At 35.9% G+C, this 18,763-nt stretch overlaps 1 protein-coding gene across 3 annotated transcripts in view; it reads right to left on the minus strand.

Annotated features, from left to right (window-relative positions):
• Positions 1–798: 798 nt before the first annotated feature.
• LOC133517583 (leucine-rich repeat and calponin homology domain-containing protein) overlaps positions 799–18,763 on the minus strand; it is a 72,153-nt gene continuing 54,188 nt past the window's right edge. For 2 of the 3 annotated variants that reach the window (XM_061850909.1, XM_061850908.1), the window contains 3 exons: positions 17,802–17,939; positions 16,488–16,565; positions 9,665–15,457 (listed from right to left, as the gene is read on the minus strand). In XM_061850909.1, the coding sequence (XP_061706893.1) occupies positions 14,774–15,457; positions 16,488–16,565; positions 17,802–17,939 (900 nt within the window). In that variant the 3' untranslated portion in view covers positions 9,665–14,773. Of the gene's footprint in view, positions 8,218–9,664; positions 15,458–16,487; positions 16,566–17,801; positions 17,940–18,763 lie in introns of those variants that run through there. The other variant, XM_061850910.1, reaches the window with a different exon arrangement.

Raw genomic sequence — 18,763 nt, forward strand, 5'->3', positions numbered from 1 at the left:
TTGTGTGGGTGGTTCTGTGGCGCTTCATTGGGCTCTGGTAGGAAGAGGTATTTGTAACAAACTATTAGAGATGGATTTACAAAAAACAGGCTACTAATTCTTGTACCTCGACATAAAACAAAATATTTTCGGTTATTTACTGGACTAATTTATATCTACATAATTTGTGATTGACAAAATGATTTTTATACATTTGATTTTCTACCATAATAATCAGTTTTTCAAACTAGACTCACACTATCTAATGGTTCGTGTGTTAAATATTGATTTTATTCTGTATTTATGTTATGTCCTACAAGTAGCCTTATTAGTGTTTTCGAAAAGGAATCATACTACCAAAGTGTACATTATATAGGTAGCACAAAGAGAGCAGTCTCGTGGAACTTTTTTGTAACCATTTTTGAAGCGCCATCTGCAATTCTGAACTAAAACTACGAGTATCGACGCCTTAGGTCGGTTGTAGACGTATACGGTGTTTTCGCCGGAAACTGGACCGCGTTATGCTACTGCTACTACGTCCAGTTTTGTATATGATCGCCGAACCCGGACAATTGTCCGGCGAAAACACCGGACATCTACAATCGGCCTTATAAGTACATACCTACCTATACACCCGAATTACACATTGAGTGTGTTAAGTGCGAGTCTGTTCACCCTATGGCGTAGGTATGTATCTGTCTGTGTGTTTTTCACTTAAAATTAAATAAAAAAGCCATTTTGTACTCGTATAGGTTTTTTTAAGGTTCACCTTCAGGTTACTTTTCCCTGGTGTCAATGAATGTTTAATAAAAGTCAATGTCGAAAATGTATATACCTTTATTTTATCTACATATAAACACAGTGTACGATAGGATATTGCTACAGGCTTAACCTAGGAGACCAGTGCGTTATAATTATCTTTATACAAAACCTTCAACTTTAGTCTTTGGCACAGCATCTTTGAACGGGCAAAGACTCGATTCTAGCATTCAGTTCGGTAAACCTTACGTCTACTTTTTACATGGTTATACATCGTGCCATTCACGAAGACGCGTTCCTTGACTCGTATGGTCATGTTTTTAAAGGTTAGATTTGACAAATCTGCGCATCGTCGTGAATGACGCGAACTATACTTATTCATTTATTTAATGACAATCAAATTTGTGTACCATTTCGCCCAGCGGATAAGCATTGCTATATTTGCTATGCAGAGGGGCAATGCAGCCAGCCTTCTGGGCACCCTTCCAAGCGGTCTCGACTTGGGACAATTTTTTTATTTATAAGTTTTTGATTTAAGTGTTTCATTGTAATTCCACCCATTTGTGTTGAAATAAATATTGTACCATAATAAAATGTCGTACTATATAGAATCTTAGAGACAGAACACACACAGTTTATATCGTAGGTACAAGTGTACCCACTGTTTGACACCGGAAATACCTACAAATCTCGGACAATTAGTTTTGCAACTTTTGCATAATTGCAACAAACATTGGTATGCCATGCCCAATATGCAGGTTGCTCAATAGTTCGAGAAGTGCCAACTATAGGTATTTACTGAAATTGACTTCCTATTAAACGTTAAGACAAATCAAAATTGATTTATTAAAAAAATATATGTATTTATTTGTTAACCTGTTGTGTCCCACTCCCACTGCTGGACAAAGGCCTCCCTCTCTTTCTTCCACGCGTCTCGGTCTATGGCAGTATTAGGCCAATCTTTCCGAAAAACGTCTAGATCGTGCCGCCATCTCCTTCGAGGTTATGGAAGGTGGAGGTAAGGAATGGAATCTCCATGTACCAAAAAGTGTCACCAAAAAACCTTAAATAGGTGGCGCTACAATACCTAGATTACTTGAAAAAAAAAAAGCAAATCATAGACAGCGCACTTCACTCCGTCAATAACGCCTAGATTCTTCGCTACTCTGGAGAGATTTAGAACTATTATTTATAGCTGACAACTGGAACTTTTGCATCAGTTCTGCCTATGGAGATTGCATTCCTTACCTCTACCTTCCATACTTCGAAGTATAATGAAAAGTAAATACATCGTCAATTTTCAGATTGTCACTAAATAAACGGTTCTCTATGAAAACAGAAAGAAGAATGTAATTTGTGACTTATACGTTAATTTGAACAACTTCAATAAGAAACTAAACACGTAGTTGCTTACTTTGGATTTTGAATCTAAAATGATAATTATGATGCTACACTGTAGCCAGCTTTGAAATTAGAAAAAGGAAAAATTTTGGCGCGAAGTATTCCATACTAATTTTGAATTTCGCGCCTTTTTCAACTGACAAAGATGGCGAGAGTATAGCTGACAGAGCCACCACAGGTTTAATGAATACAAATTGAAAGGTATGATAAGGATGACCGGTCTGGCTTAGTGGATAGTGACCCTGCCTATGAAGCAGATGGTCCCGGGTTTGACCCCCGGTAAGGGCATTTATTTGTGTGATGAACACAGATATTTCTAAGCCATGGGTGTTTCTATGTATATAAGTATGTATTTATCTTAATACGTATGTATATCGTCGCCTAGTACCCATAGTACAAGCTTTTCTTAGTTTGGGGCTAGGTCGATTTGTGTAGGATTGTCCCCAAATATTTATTTATTTATTTTAATCTATATGCCAATTTGCTAGGTACTGCTGATAACTATGCTTCTCCAGCTAGCAGGATCAAAAGAGACTGACCACGCTAACTTTGCACAATCTTGGCAGTAAGAATGCATACGGTCACCATCATATACATAGGAACGGCTAAGGAGTTCACAAATACCTGAGCAAAGCCGATATTTATGTTCAGATATTTTTGAGTACCTTGGCCGCTCCGATCTATCTCATGGCGACTGTACATAACCCTTTGAGCTCCATTCTTGACGTAGCACTTGGCATGAAAACTTGGCGTGGTCCGACACTATACACATACAACAAAAGTATACAAGGGCCTGTGCAAGTATTAAGTAAACGTCATAATTTCAGAAGTTTAACGTTTAAAATAACACTGGGCTGTCACAATCGCTGCCAACTTATCTTGGTCTGACTCTAGTTATTTTTTATAAGATTTGGTACATTCGTCTTTTCCTATTTATTTACATTAAAACTGAGGGGCCCTGACTGGGTAGTATCACACAATGATTAACAAATCTAATTAATTCTACTCCAAAGGCGATACCTACAATAATTACATACATCTCACATTTTGTGGTAACGCTTTATAAAATAATAGTACTTAATATAAAAATAAAGCATAACCGAATAAATAAAGAAATCCATAAAATTTTCATTGCATAAAACAAACATAAGCAGAATAATTTTCAATTGAAGTAAATCATATAGGTAATCAACTAATTATAATTGAAATGTAATCGATTATACAATATTGTGACCTAATTATAGAGAATTGACTACAATTATGACGAGAGCAAAAATTTATCTTAAAATACATGTAATCTTACCTAAATATTGAGTATTACATCGTTTAGAAACTTTTCGATTGAGTCATTTCGGTGGTAAACGAAAGATATGTATAGAAATTGTAATTCAATATGCATTGGCATTTCAAGTCGACATAATAAAATTCATACCAATGTCAAACATTTCGCTAATAATGGATAGTTTCATTCAATAGTGAACCAGTCCTTAAAAAGTACAATACTGGTAATTATGTCATAAAGATTGTAAATTTAGCGTAAAAACCTGACACTACAGTTCACTATCTACTAGCAAACGTGATCTTTAAAACACTTATTTGACAACTTCACTACCAACAATGACATTATCAGGAAATTTTGAGATGTTACTATGACGAAACTTTATCACGAGATAGTGATATCCATCCCTTTCTAATTTATCTAGATGGAAAAAAAGGTAATAGTAGAGGGTCTTGCCCGCAGGCATAATTAAGATTATATAAGATGAACAGATAACCAAAAAGGTATCATAATTGCGGTACAAAGAGGAAATCCCGCCAGCATCCTTGGTACAATGCCTCGAGGGCCTATTTTAATTTAAGATAGTTATTAATGGAACCTCTGCACATATCTATATAAATAAAGCATTTATACACAATAATAATAAAAAAAACTCTCATTACACTTTGATTCTTATTGCCCAGACAATGAGAACAATTTTTAAACGGCTTCGAGTTCATCTTAGATAATTCTAATTCTAACTATGGAAATCCTTACTAGCGTATAATTTAATAACTTATTAAGTAACAAACGCCTCCATCACAATGTTTATCAACAAACGGTATTCGAAAATATCTACAGGATTTCTAGTACATTCTATGACACTTGCACAGCCGAAATAATGGTTCAATTGTGACACTACAATGCCCATTGGTTCTTTCATATTGTCAAGTTAATATTTACATCAATTTGAACTTAAATAACAATCGTCCAAAATGGAGCACTATTTAGACTTCCTGTTTAAACCTAAAGTATAACTAAAATTTCGTCGCTACTTTAGGTACTATTTAATAGTGTTGCAGTAGTATGATCGTTGCACTTTTAATGTCTACCGTTTCATGTGCTACTATCGCTCTTACAAACTTGTTATAACGTAGCGACCGCAATAGCACGACCATCAAATGCCCACCGCAGTTTGTGAAGCTGAAAAGGTATTCGTATAACAATTACTAAGACAGAGATTTCAGCAAATTATTTACAAAAACAGATTTAAATAACTCGTAACTTAAAAATCGCAATGAATTATACTATTCGTTATTTGCACAGGTTTGTGACATTATCCAATACAAGATATTGAACTAAGCATTAAACAATAACAGCTGTAAAGATATTACTGACAGATAAACAGAAGCATCGTTTCTTGAAACACCTCTAAGACCATCGAAAATTTGACTATTTCTAACTCTAACATACATAAGGCTGGTAGTGACATCTATTTTCACAGGGACGAAGGCGTGAGAACCTACAGCCTACTTTCCATCCACTTAAAAAATACGGATACTCGCATAATTTCCAGGCATTCGTGTTAAGTGTTATAAGCCAATATGAAACGTAACAATATGTATACCTAATTTTCTGGCAAAAGATACCAATGGTAAGACTTTTTCGCCCTGGTATAACTACTGCAAGATTATTTTTATATAAAAAAATATCACTTTCTATGAAAGGAAAATTGGAGGCAGTTAGATTTTCGAATAGGCTACGAAACTCATTTTATTTTATGCAGAGTAGTCGTATTTGTGAAGCAGTTATACATATAACTAACACCTCAGTACAAGTCTTATAGGACAGTTTGGTCTCTACGTTCAATCCTATTTAAGTATTATCTTTACTTCCAACACCTTAAAATGTATTTGAACATACAAAGCATGGAACATTTTGATAAAGATTGTAAAAACCTATCTTTCATCGAAGTTCAGTTTCAAAAAAATTAAAACCTTAGCGTAGTCAGAAACAAAGTTCAAATTCGAATTATGTTGTTGATACAGATGAAGTAAGAAAAACACATTTTATGACATTGATACATGGTTCACTTTTGCATGTGCTTACATGAGTAAGAACACAGATTAAGTTTTAGACTTTAAGTAAGTTAATATAGCTGTATTTTGGTGCAACTCGGGGTCGTTCGCCACATTAAAGCAACCTCACACTGTCCGACGATGGAATTAGATGAACGATCCATTGACCATTGTGATTCTGATTTCGCCCTTTATCGCCGTTGATATAACTCCCAAATAAACAAATTCATCTGTAAACAGGAACCATTCAAATTTTAACTTTAAGTTTTAATTTTCTAAATTTTCGTTTGAAGGGTTGGTTCCTTTTTGCAAAACGACATCCAAATGTAAGATGAAAGAGAACCACCCAAATCTTCATTTATATCATACGATAGGTACCTCAATTTCAAAATGTTCCAACTCTTCTGCGTCTGTATCGACACTAAATCGGGTACAAACATCAATTCAACCATCGCTAGGCACTTCAAAGTCAATCTTCAATTTCTCTACGTGCCACATAACATGTGTAAAGAGAGGTTCGAAAAATTCACTAGTAAATTCGTGATTTGTGCCAGGGTATAAGCACCTTAACTTGACTAATTTGCTGAGGTAAATGGTCCTTATGTGATAAGGCCTTTCTCGAGGCAACCCGGGGCAACATGACACAAAAGTAATAACCAGTTTTCGACATATTAAATTGTGTCGCAGTTGGAAACTAATAATGTTTTGGATTATCCTGTATGAGGAAGGTCTTACTCATATGGTTTCATTTTATACTTCTAGAAGGAGACTACCCATTGAAATAACGCATAACGCTAATGTACTCGTACGTAAGAAACATTATTTTTAACGTACGTTAATCTAAATTTACAAATAGACACAAGGAAATTCGATAAGATCGTTAAAATGTTCAAAACGTTGTGAAAGACAGCGATTTTTTTTCCATATTTCATAAGAAACATGATTGTTATTTAGTCGTCTCTTTAATAATTGTGAAGATTGACGTAAAAGTTTATTCAAAACAAGATATTCTAGAAACAATTTGCTGTTAAAGAACTATTTACCTCAGCGTACACAACAGCCTACTTGAAAAACAGCTAGATAACAATCCTAGGTCTATCCTAGATCTTGTAACATTACTTGTTTTATTACAAAATTTGTTATTTAAAAGATGACAATATTATAATTATAGTTCAACTTCAATTTAATATACATATGTGTCCCACTCGTCTTACGTCTTAGATCCACACCACCACACAACCTCTCCACAGCCTCTTACCACAGCACAAAGTGGCGGGTTGGTTAGGTACGGGTAGTTTTACGAATAAAAGTTACGTTATTCGTAAACTACCCGCACTACTGTAGCGAGTCCTGCTCCATAAGGCCGTACAAGTGCGAAAGAGACAGCATGATTTACAACCTGACACGACACTTCGGTTTGTTGCAAGTATAACTTAGGTACAATAATAGCTGCCATCTCCTTACAATGAATAACCTTAAAACGTAGCAATGTATTGAGATAACAGCTGTGACCGTGCCGAAGCTATTTGAATAATACTATAATATGACTCACAAATCTCACAATTATTTAGATGTTACTGAGTATGAGTGAACCTTTGGAACTCCACTTACGTAAAAAGTTGTAGGTTTTTCTGTGAAATCTTCAAGTGTTCCTTTTTTACCCTACTTATCACACCTTTGGATGTCACATTTTCATTTTGTATCACGTCAGTACATGACTTTGTTTTGATTAATAGTGAAAGAGAATATTCGTCGTAATTAATTCCATTCTTACGAACGATTCTCTTTTACACAATTGTAGATTAACTTATGACTTTTTATCAGTTAAATTATTATTACTATAAGATAATTGAATAAGACTCCGAAATCCCGTCAGCTTGAAATGCCTCTCATCGCATTGATTTTGTGTACTTAGGTGCTAAACGTTACATAGCTTTTGTCGTCTGTACATGTTTTTTTTTCCATTCCGTTATGATTCTGAATGTTAGATCTTGCAGTCAAGAGTTGAATAAGCATCCTAAACTCTGCGGAGGTATGATGATTTAGGTTATTGATGAGGTTGGCATTCGTCTCCTTTCGGACCGACTGCGGAACCGCTTCAAAGGCTATATATAATACCTCAGTAGATACCGTTTCATGCGCAAACTCCCGGCACTCAACACGCAAAGCGTGGGTACTACTACTACAGTTAGAGCCCATCGTATCGATGAACTATATTGACGTCCTTATCACTCACGCGGTATATAAACCCGGTTAAAGCGAGAGCTACGACTGCGGCGCGACTGCGAACCGCTAGACTGGTGCCTGAGTCGCCCATAACGCGCTGTGCCGCCACAGTAGTTCGAGATAACTGCAATGGCAGTAACCTTACGTGTTCAAATATATTCACGTCCTTATCACTCACGCCATATATAAGCCCGGTTAAAGCTAGAGCTACGACTGCGGTGCGAGAGCGAGCTGCTAGGCACCCGCCTGTGTCGCCCGTGCGTGCCGTGCCGCTGAAGAAATACCGTGACGTATGGCAACCTTACTGTTACAACTCTATATTCCCGTCCTTATCACTCACACGGTGTACAAGCCCGGTTAGAGCGAGAGCTGCGACTGCGGCGCGAGTGCGAGCCGCTAGGCGGGAGCCTGGGTCGCACGTAACGCACCATGCCGTCGAAGGAGTTCCGTCACAGTGATGGCGACTTGTACCGTGCCTTTGCCTTCGAGGACGTCTGCTGCGCAGCACATTAGTTTCTGAAATAAGGAACAAAATGATGATATACATCCTTTTCCTAAATGCCCGTCCAGTGCTAACGAATGAGTTCTGCATTACAAAATGTGAATTATTCCCTCTAATTTCCACCCAAGTGAAATGGTTGTAACTACTGGATTTTTTTCTCAGTTGATACCACTAGGAACTGGTGAAAAAAAAACTCAGTTACCACTGGTAACAACTTGGTGGTAACAAGTGGGAATAATCCCAAACTGCACGCGAGTAGTCCAAGAGTCTTTCGCAAATGTTTGGCATGCAAATGTGGACACACCTAAAAAAGATTCTTGTGCAATTTGTAAGCAAACTATGCATGTATTTTAGAGGACTAAATTTTATTCCAACCCAGTGAGTGCACAGAACCGCTTAAATATCGCAATTAGTTTTTTTTTTTCATTACGTAATAAACTCACATGCGCAAACGCACAAGCTTATTAAACTGTCTAAAAGTCTTTTCGTCAGTATTAAGGTGAGTTATCTATTTTTTATTAAATTAAAATGAAATTTACCCGAAGAGAACAAAATTTCCAACTGTGTATTATGTATGCGCCCCTCCCCCTCCCCTTGGCCATCGGCCATATGAACTGCTCCCTCTCCCCTACTGCCATGGCTATGGTCTAGGGAATGTTGTAAATACTTTTTCCTACTCCTCTACTGTTATCTGTCATTTATGCATTCATTAACACGAATATAAGAACATACATAAAAGGTTTCAAGAAAAGTCTATATTGTCTATTCCTCATAAAAGCTCTTGTGCTTTTAATCGCTATAACGTTACTGCGATTAATGGCTACCAACCTAACAAAACCAAAACGAATACAGTTTAAACTAAGTGCATTGCTGCCAACTTACAAAATATTCATTTGGTTGCATAGTAAAAATAATTACTTCATAAGTCAGAAACACGCATGTGACACCTGTAGTATAGCAACACCCATAGACTACGAAGACCGCTTAGCGTTGCCTGTTAGTCTCCGTAGGCTACGGTGACCAAAATTGAGAAAAAACTGTCCAAAAATTTAATTTAGCAAGTAGCAAGTACCAGGGCCTCATGAGTTACGAGGTGTCGCGGACCGGCCGGCCGCGGCCCGTGGCGGGCTGGGCACGTAACAAGGTATGCTCGCGCGTCTTGGCTATATACTTTTGCTTTGTTTACCTAAATTAAGATTTATTTTTGTTGACTCGTAGGAAAAATATTGTATGCAACGTTGTATAAGTAGGTCAAAAAATACTCGTGGTGTATTCCTTTACAATGTTCGCCTACGCCTTCGGCTCCGGCTCACATTGTAACTCACGCCACTCGCCTTTTTTGACCCTTCTTATACAACTGTTGCATAAAATACTAGAATGCAACTATGCACTCTAAGCCATTGAAAATAAAAATAAATCCTTCAGGTTCTTCCTCTGTAGTGTTATAAATAAAACAGCATGGCCAATAAGTAATTTAATGTTTATTTATGAGAAAACTTGTAAGTACAAAAAGAACGTTGCATAAACAATTTAATATAGCAATAATAGCTATAGCCAAATAACCTATAAAAACACGCATAAATGGAATAAAATACAAACACTTGTCCAAAGCTAATCTACATTTAAATGCATACAAAAATCGAAAAACAGGAAAACACCAAATATATTATTACGTTAAGTAGAAAAAGTAATACTGGACGTGAGAAAAAATACGAAAATCATTTAACAAATTATCATTTCTAATGATCATAATTATTTATAATGGAATACAAAGACAAACTGGATTTAATCGTTTAAGTATAAAATATAAGCTGCTTTTGAAGTGAAAGTAAAGTAAATACAGCCCCACAGTTGAGAGGTTTGGTCGCTTTGTTCAAAACAGGGACGTCATGACTACCCGATTTCGACACACATAAATGATTAACCTAAAACCATTTTTTTTTTTTCATAATATTGCTAAGCCGGCGGACCAATTGACTCGGTTGAATTAGTTTCTCAAATAACTAATATTGCACAGAATCGTTGAAAATAATAAGATAATTTTAGCAATATAGGTAGTTGTTTTCTCTCAATTTGTTTGAAACATTAAATCCAGTTCAATATAAACTACATAAATAAGTACCCAAGCACCACAAGCTAATAAATATATGCTAATATGCTATGCAAGCTATAAATTATATATTAATATACCTAACTTACATCCTTAATATACCATTGTACTTGACGTTAAAGCTCAAAATAAGTTAAATAAAAAGCACAAACAAGAAAGCTACCACACATAATATGAATAAACAAAAAACCCTTAGCACGAAGAATTTCGTATATTGACCCTGTTCCTGTCTCTATCACACGCGAATAATTATATTGCTATCCTGCTCGCACAGTGTCATTGACAGGGCCCGTACATGTCATGATTCCAATTATTCTTTTCGTAATAATTAATCATTTGTCAACCTCTTTCGTTAACTGATATAGATACTTGACAATCAGTACAGAAATGTCCAAGAGAATTTCATCTTATTGTCACTCAACTAAATAATAGATTCGTTAGTTTATTCAATAATAAACATGTTAGATTTTTAACAGTGTATTTTACGTAACAAGTATTTATTTTTCTACGTTCCCTTCATTGTCCAAGGTCATCATTGGCGGGACAGCAATATAATTACGCGCGAGCGATAGAGACAGGAACAGCCAGGTCAATGTGCAAAAATTTTCGTAATAAGCATCCTTTCTTTAGTTTACCAGAAAGAAAATACATTAGAAATAGATTAAGTTAGTAAAGAAAGTGGCAGGGAATAGTGCATAAATCCAGTCTTTTATATGTAAAATTATCTTTGGAATGCATTTAATTTTTTTTGATCATGTTACATAATAAAAGCTTCATAAAAAACGAGCAAAAACTGATAGAACGTTGTTCTTATTATTAAACAAAAAAAATATTAAAATCATCTTTGGTGAGGAAAAACATTACTTATAGGTATGTGTATGTTAGTGGAGTGATTATGAGCCACGATAAATTCATTGTTGTGAAATGTGTGTAAGTACATATAAGGTACTTTATCTTATGTAACACGATCATTAAAATAATGTCTTAGCATTTATATCGTACAAAGTGCAACTTATTAATCTCATTAATCAAAAATGATGATAAATATATATATAAATCTATACTGTTTGTTGGCATCCGTTCATCGGTTGGCTAAGTTTAGAAATATAAGTTAAATTTATATAATCAAAATTGTTATAAAATGTCTTTTTATTTTACTTATAATTATCCAATTATTGCAATGGAAAGCCTCAGGTTAGTCTAAATTTCTACGCGCAAATTGTATGGCCGTTTTTGTATAGACACAGCTTTCTTTAAAACGAAAGTGGAGGACCCGTGCGAATTCACCTTTTCATAGAAACGTATGGGGACTACGTTTGTATGGAGAAGCAGCCGCCACCTTTTCTCTTAAACCCACGCAAAAGAAACGAAGCGGCAATAGACCACTCATACCTAACCTTCTAACTAGACGTATACATTCTATTTAAGCTTATATAAGCAATTTCTGCAGAAATTAAAAAACGGCTCATGCAACATTTTAAACAAAATTTTCATACAATTAATTTGATGACCTTTATTGTATTAAAATTTTGCCGCTGTGTCTATAACCTAAAACAGCCTATAAATATTACAGCATTAATTTTACTTCCTTGCATTGTTAATACAATAACGATATGAAGTTTCGATTAAGGCATACAATTCTTATTACATAAGAAATATTAAGATCCATTAAACAGCTAAGCTACCTTACATCTATATTCCGTCTACCTTTTATTTTATTATTCATTTTGCACCACATTTACCATCAAAATGAGGTTTTTATCATTGTACTTTAGGATTATTTTTAGCTTATATTTTGGTGGAAGATTACGTCATGTTTGTCAGCGTTATAGACCCTGGCGATTAATAATAAATGGAATTATTTGAGATGAACATACTTTACAAATATTGTTATTCTCTTGACAATAGGGTCAAACGAAATACATATTTTAATAGGAAGTATTATTGCAATGTTCTGCCGCCAGAGAGCAGCACTATCCCATATTCTAAACCCATAGAGTAAATTATACATACTATGCCTTAAAAATTTTTTTTGAGAAGTTTTCACTACTGACATTGATGCATCAAGGCGATATGATTACAGAGGCCTACCGCGAAACGCGAAAATAAAAAAAATGGTTATCTGCCTCTTTATCGCTCGAATATGCAAGAGGGATAGAGAGGCAGATAACGAAACTTCTATTTTCGTGTTTAGCGGTAGGCCCTCAGTATGTGCTAGAGGCGCCCCCTACGCAAAGTTTTGCGTAATATCTCCTATTAGGAAAAGTTCATCTCAAATTTCATCTATATTTATAATCCTATCTCATGGAAGCTAGGTTAGGCAAGGTTTATTGGAAGATACAGACTTAAACTTGTTTCAGTTGGAAATTAGAGGTACTTGAAGAAGCTCATAACATTAAGACTTCACCAGGGTCTTAAGAGATTCTATCCTAAGTGTTAAGTAATTACAGTGGTGTGGCATTATATTAATTTACTGGCGAGTCCACATTGAGCAAACGAATGCCTAGAGATCGCCAAATGACAGCAATCTGTTAGAATGAGATGGCAAACGTCCGTTTGCTCGATCTGTACTCGCCATTATAGTGCAAATCTATCGTAGGATGTAATAATCTGACTACACCTAAATTGCATTATTATTAAACCAAGTACTCACGGGCATGCTTGCAATCCTGCAAGAGTAAGAAAGTAATATACGAAGGTAATACCGTCTCACTCTAACAGATACAGACAGGACCGGGAGTAGTCGGTAGTTAGTAAAAAAAACTAAATCTACTATAGCTCTGTCAATAAACAAACAAGTGAGATCCGTGGAACAAAGACAAAATCATACACAACAAACTCAGATAAGCTGAAATAATGACCAAGAGGTATAATGGCAACGAAATGTTCAAGTCAATGTTGACTTTTGGACTAGTCAATTATATTACAAACATAAGTTTTATGTCTGCACTACATCACCATTTTTGTCCAAATATTGGTGTTGCATCCCTTACTTTAATATGGCAAACGAAAGTGACGCAGCCATACGGGAAAGCAAGCGATGAAGTGAATTACTAACATTAGAGGATTGTAGTCTATCGTTTTATTACCAAACAGAAACAAAAGTCTAAATGTATTAGTCTAAGAAATTTTGAATGTTACGCTAAAAATTCTTCGTAATGTTAACTTATTAACTTAGAAATTTTAATACATTTCTTGATATACAATATATTAGTAAAACATAGTTTTATATAATAAGTACACATGAACTTAAATCGTTACCAGAACACCTTAAAAATTATCCAATTACATTCGAGACTTTAAAAAAACACTCACCAATCAATAAAAAAAACAACCAATCCAAATTAAACCTAATCAGTGCAACGATAATAAATGCCTTTTCAGCGGAATGAATACATAAAATTGGAATTTTTAATACAAAAAAAATACATCAAAAGTTGTTCCCCTGTAGGTGTAGAAATTCCTTAATACCGTGAAAATTCCTTCAGCCTCTTTCAAATCCAGCCTCATTCAATGGAAATCAAATCACAGTGTCAGATAAGGCGTTTTTAGTATATCTAGGCATGTACTGATGCCTAATTCGATTGCTAAACCTATAACAATACATTTAGCAGGTTTTTAACCTACTTGTCAATCACTGGACAACTTCTGACGTTTCAAAGATATTTGAATCTCAGAAGTACATCGGAATTCATTTTATATACTCAAAAAGTCAAAGAAAATCTTTATGCAATGTTTTTAATGTATTGTGCGGGTCACTTATGACATAGAGAAATAAGTACCTAAGCTTAGAGTGCTCAATCCATACATGACATTTCATGCTTAGTAATAATATTTTGTATGGGAAGTATAGGTAGTCAAATGTATTATTAATAAGTTTTAAACTCGCTTAAAACTTAATCATTATTAATCTCACAAATACGTTTAAACAAAACTTATTATAAATGGGTTTTTGTCTTCGTTAGGAGTGAACACTCTAAGCTTACTTATGCTTAAGTACAATTTTACATTTAAATTTCATTACAGCTGCTATCCGCTCTAAGTTACAATTGAAACAAATAATCCACTTAAAAACAATGCTTTCATTGCAATATATCTTTGAAACGTTGCTATCTTACTAGTAATATTGCCAAGCCAAAAAGCCATACATTTTCCTAACGATTAACAATCTACCTTTTGCCCCATATACAATCACAAATCTTAATACTTTCCATGATCTAACATTTACTAATATCTACCTAAAGTATGGACGCCAAGTACGAAGAATTTCGTATACTGACCCGCCATTTCATATATCTATCGCACACGCATAATTATATCGATATTCCGCTCGCACAGTGGCGTTGACCGCCGGTATCATCGGCATAATACGTCGACGGGTCAATGTAAGAAATTCTTTTTTCTTAGCGTCCTTAATTTACCACCAGTACACACCCAGATCAAAATTTTATTGAATCAAATTATAAAGGATAGATAAATAGCAAGATGGCGGACACGAAAAACGCGCCAAGGCATAGACAAGTGAAAAACAGCCTCTCCTTCTTCATAGCTTCAGTCTCTATAGTCAGATCCCTGTTCAAATTGTTCTGTATATCTAAATTCATTTTTCCCCTGTCGTATCTCTCTGTATCCTCCTGACTTAATTCTATCGGGAAATCTACTTCATCAGTGTCGTAAATATCGAAGTTATCGCTTTTGAGAAGACCGTCTCCCTTGAAAAACGGTGTGACGAATTGAACTCTATTCTTGTGGTAGTAAGGTCCTCTGTTCCTTACGCCTTCGTAGACTGGTGAATAGTGCGCGTCTGTGTTGTTATTCTCGTAGTTTTGGTATTCGTCAGCTTCGTCGATGGTATAATTTTGGCTCTGGTATTCAGTAAACGTATTGAAATTGCTCACTATTCTGTCTTCAGCATACCTGCCCACGGTTCTTTGATAATAGTTCACTTCAATGGAGTTCGCGACATCGCTTCGGTAATACTCGTATTCCTCTTGCGATTGGTCGTAAAGGTAGTGCTCTGATTGGTTATCCTTTCGCGGCGTGGCGTGTGAGAGGAGGGCGCATACAGTGCGAGCGAGAGGTAGGATGGTGCCGTCCAGTTCTCGCTCCGGGCCCAGAATGTCTTCGGGCGAGCAGATGTTTTCCTGCAACACACGCCACCCGTCTCTTAGTTATGTAATGTTTGTTTGTTATCTTGCTCGCGAAAGGATAAACAACCCTGTAACACTCGAATACACGACCGGAAGGGTTAAAACCGCAAAGCGTCACACGACAAAAAATAGACATCTAGTGATAACTTTTCAGTATAATTCAAATGAAAATGTAACTACAAACTTGACTGCCAAACAGCGTCAAAGTTAACGATAAAAATGCAAATATCACGTTTCACACTATACTCTGTATCTTTTGGTATTTAAATAAACGTATACACACACAATTTGTAAATTTTAGGTAATTATAAAACATTTGTTGGTTAACCAACCAAACACAAAACCGCCTGGATCTGTCACTGAACGGCTCGACTTTAACCTACATTATTGGATCATGTAATGTTTTCATCTACCCTCAACTGGCTTAAGGAGCCTTTTGAGGGTAGATTTTGTTTACTTTTACTTAAATGCCTAAATATACAGAGTATAGTCATTATCGTTTTATACCCACCCATACAAATTAGAATATAATCGCAACACCCATTATAGTACTAACTTTCTCAATAAACTAAGATATAATAAATATAAATAATAAATATTATAGGACATTATTACACAAATTGACTAAGTCCCACAGTAAGCTCAATAAGGCTTGTGTTGAGGGTACTTAGACAATGATATATATAATATATAAATATTTATAAATACTTAAATACATAGAAAACATCCATGACTCAGGAACAAATATCCATGCTCATCACACGAATAAATGCCCTTACCAGGATTTGAACCCGGGACCATCAGCTTCGTAGGCAGGGTCACTACCCACTAGGCCAAACCGGTCGTCGAAGATATGTAAACTGAAATAGCTAAAGTAAATTATCAATGGTGAACTATCCGAATCGACCAATATAGTAAACTCACTATATAAATATTGCAATTTAGAAAGCCATAGGTACTTATGTGCCCAATGGGATAGTTTACTTCGAATTATGTATGGTAAGTAAATGTATTCAATACTCACTTCTTCGACTCCAATCCTCCGGCATGCTTCCAAGAAGTTGTCGACATTCCGCCTGCATCTCGCCATTGTTAATTTGGGCTGTAAGAAAAACAAAATGTTATTTAATTTACTGTTGTTTGTAAGTGTGAGATAAAGGGAAAAATATAGTATAACTACTAGTAGATAGTTTGACGACCGGTCTGGTCTAGTGGGTAGTGACCCTGCCTATGAAGCCGATGGTCCCGGGTTAAAATCCTGGTAAGGGCATTTATTTGTGTGATGAGCATGGATATTTGTTCCTGAGTCATGGGTGTTTTCTATGTATTTAAGTATTTATATATTATATATGTCGTTGTCTGAGTACCCACATCACAAGCCTTATTGAGCTTACTGTGGGACTTAGTAAATTTGTGTAATAATGTCCTATAATATTTATTTATTTTATTTACATAGACAATGTATACAACTGAGAAACGTGTTAAAAACAATTCGACTCGAACAGAAGCCAATAAATACTACTAAATTTAATTTGATCCCGGTAATAAATTCCTGAATTTCATACGGTATGAATACGAACTACAATCTTGTATTTTTCAGGGTTCCGGACCCCAAGGGTAAAACGGGACCCTATTACTAAGACTCCGCTGTCCGTTCGGCTGTCTGTCCGTCTGCCATCAGGCTGTATCACATAACCGTGATTGATGTGGGTTAGACAGCTGAAATTTTCACAAATGATGTATTTCTGTTGCCGCTATAACAACAAATACTAAAAAGTAAGGAACCCTCGGTAGGCGAGTCCGACTCGCACTTATTTATTTAAACTTTATTGCACATTAAAAATAAGTACAAATGGCGGACTGAATGCCCCAAGGCATTCTATACCAGTCAACCATAGGGCAAAAGAAATTCTCGAATGTGGGTGCAGTGAGAAAAATAATTCAGAAAAAATGACAACTATAAGTAATTTTGAAAAACTATTTACAATTTTGGACATTAAAAACATTATTTATAATGTTACACAATAGTACATTACGATACAAGTGCGAAAAATATCAAATTCGAAACGAGTGGGATAAATTAAAACACGACCGAAGGGAATGTTTTAAATCGACACGAGTTGCGAATTACCTATTCGCACATGTATCGTATAACGTTTTACAGTACATATGGCCCTTTAAATGTTCGAAACAGTAACGTAATATGCTAATTTTCGCACTAGTGCGGTAAAGTAGCACCATATGTACTGTAAATGATATTACTACATATATATAGACATATTGCTATATAATGAATGCATTTGGTGGATTATATATATAGTGAATGGATAAGTGTGACCTGAGCCGGCGAGGGCACGTGCACGGAGGCGACGGCGCGCGGCCGCACGTGGTTGGCGAGGTGGCACAGCACCACGCCGTCCGCCAGCACCGGCGCCAGCTCCGGCGGCAGCCGCATCTTCAGCCGGCTTTCGATTATCTGCGGCAAGTTACTAATACGATTAATACAGTAACCAACGAAACAGTTCAACGTTAATACTCTTGGAGGAAAAAGCGACCGGACTCGCCTTTAAAAGCTTACCCCTCTGTCGAAAACCTCTGCCATTGACATATGTATTGCACGGACTGACATTTATCTGATATGGCTATTTATACATCACGTACAAATAGTCATAAAATTGACGTGCCCCTCCCCCGCAAAAATCGGCAGTCTGTTTTGTAGAGAAAATTACAGACCAGGCGTCTCCAGTTGTTAAATTCTCCAAATCAATACTACAACCGGTTATACATAACATTACAAAAGGCAAACGAATCCAATGGACAGAATAAGCTCCCGTAAATAAAAACTGAACTGAACTTCTTACGAATAGATCAGATTTCTGAATTCGAACATCGCGCATCGTGCATCTCAATCCCGATCATTTTTGCACATGGATATGCACGTTCTCAAAGCACGGATGCCCCCTGGATATCTGCGCACGACATTATAGTTAAAATTTACACACGTAATACGGCATGATTTTAAAATGAAATAGGTACACATTATTGACGACCGGTTTGGCCTAGTGGGTAGTGACCCTGCCTACGAAGCTGATGGTCCCGGTTCAAATCCTGGTAAGGGCATTTATTCGTGTGATGAGCATGGATATTTGTTCCTGAGTCATGGGTGTTTTCTATGTATTTAAGTATTTATATATTATATATATCGTTGTCTAAGTACCCTCAACACAAGCCTTATTGAGCTTACTGTGGGACTTAGTCAATTTGTGTAATAATGTCCTATAATATTTATTTATTTATTAT

The sequence above is a fragment of the Cydia pomonella genome, chromosome 5 (assembly GCF_033807575.1).
Source record: "Cydia pomonella isolate Wapato2018A chromosome 5, ilCydPomo1, whole genome shotgun sequence".
NCBI lineage: Eukaryota > Metazoa > Arthropoda > Insecta > Lepidoptera > Tortricidae > Cydia > Cydia pomonella.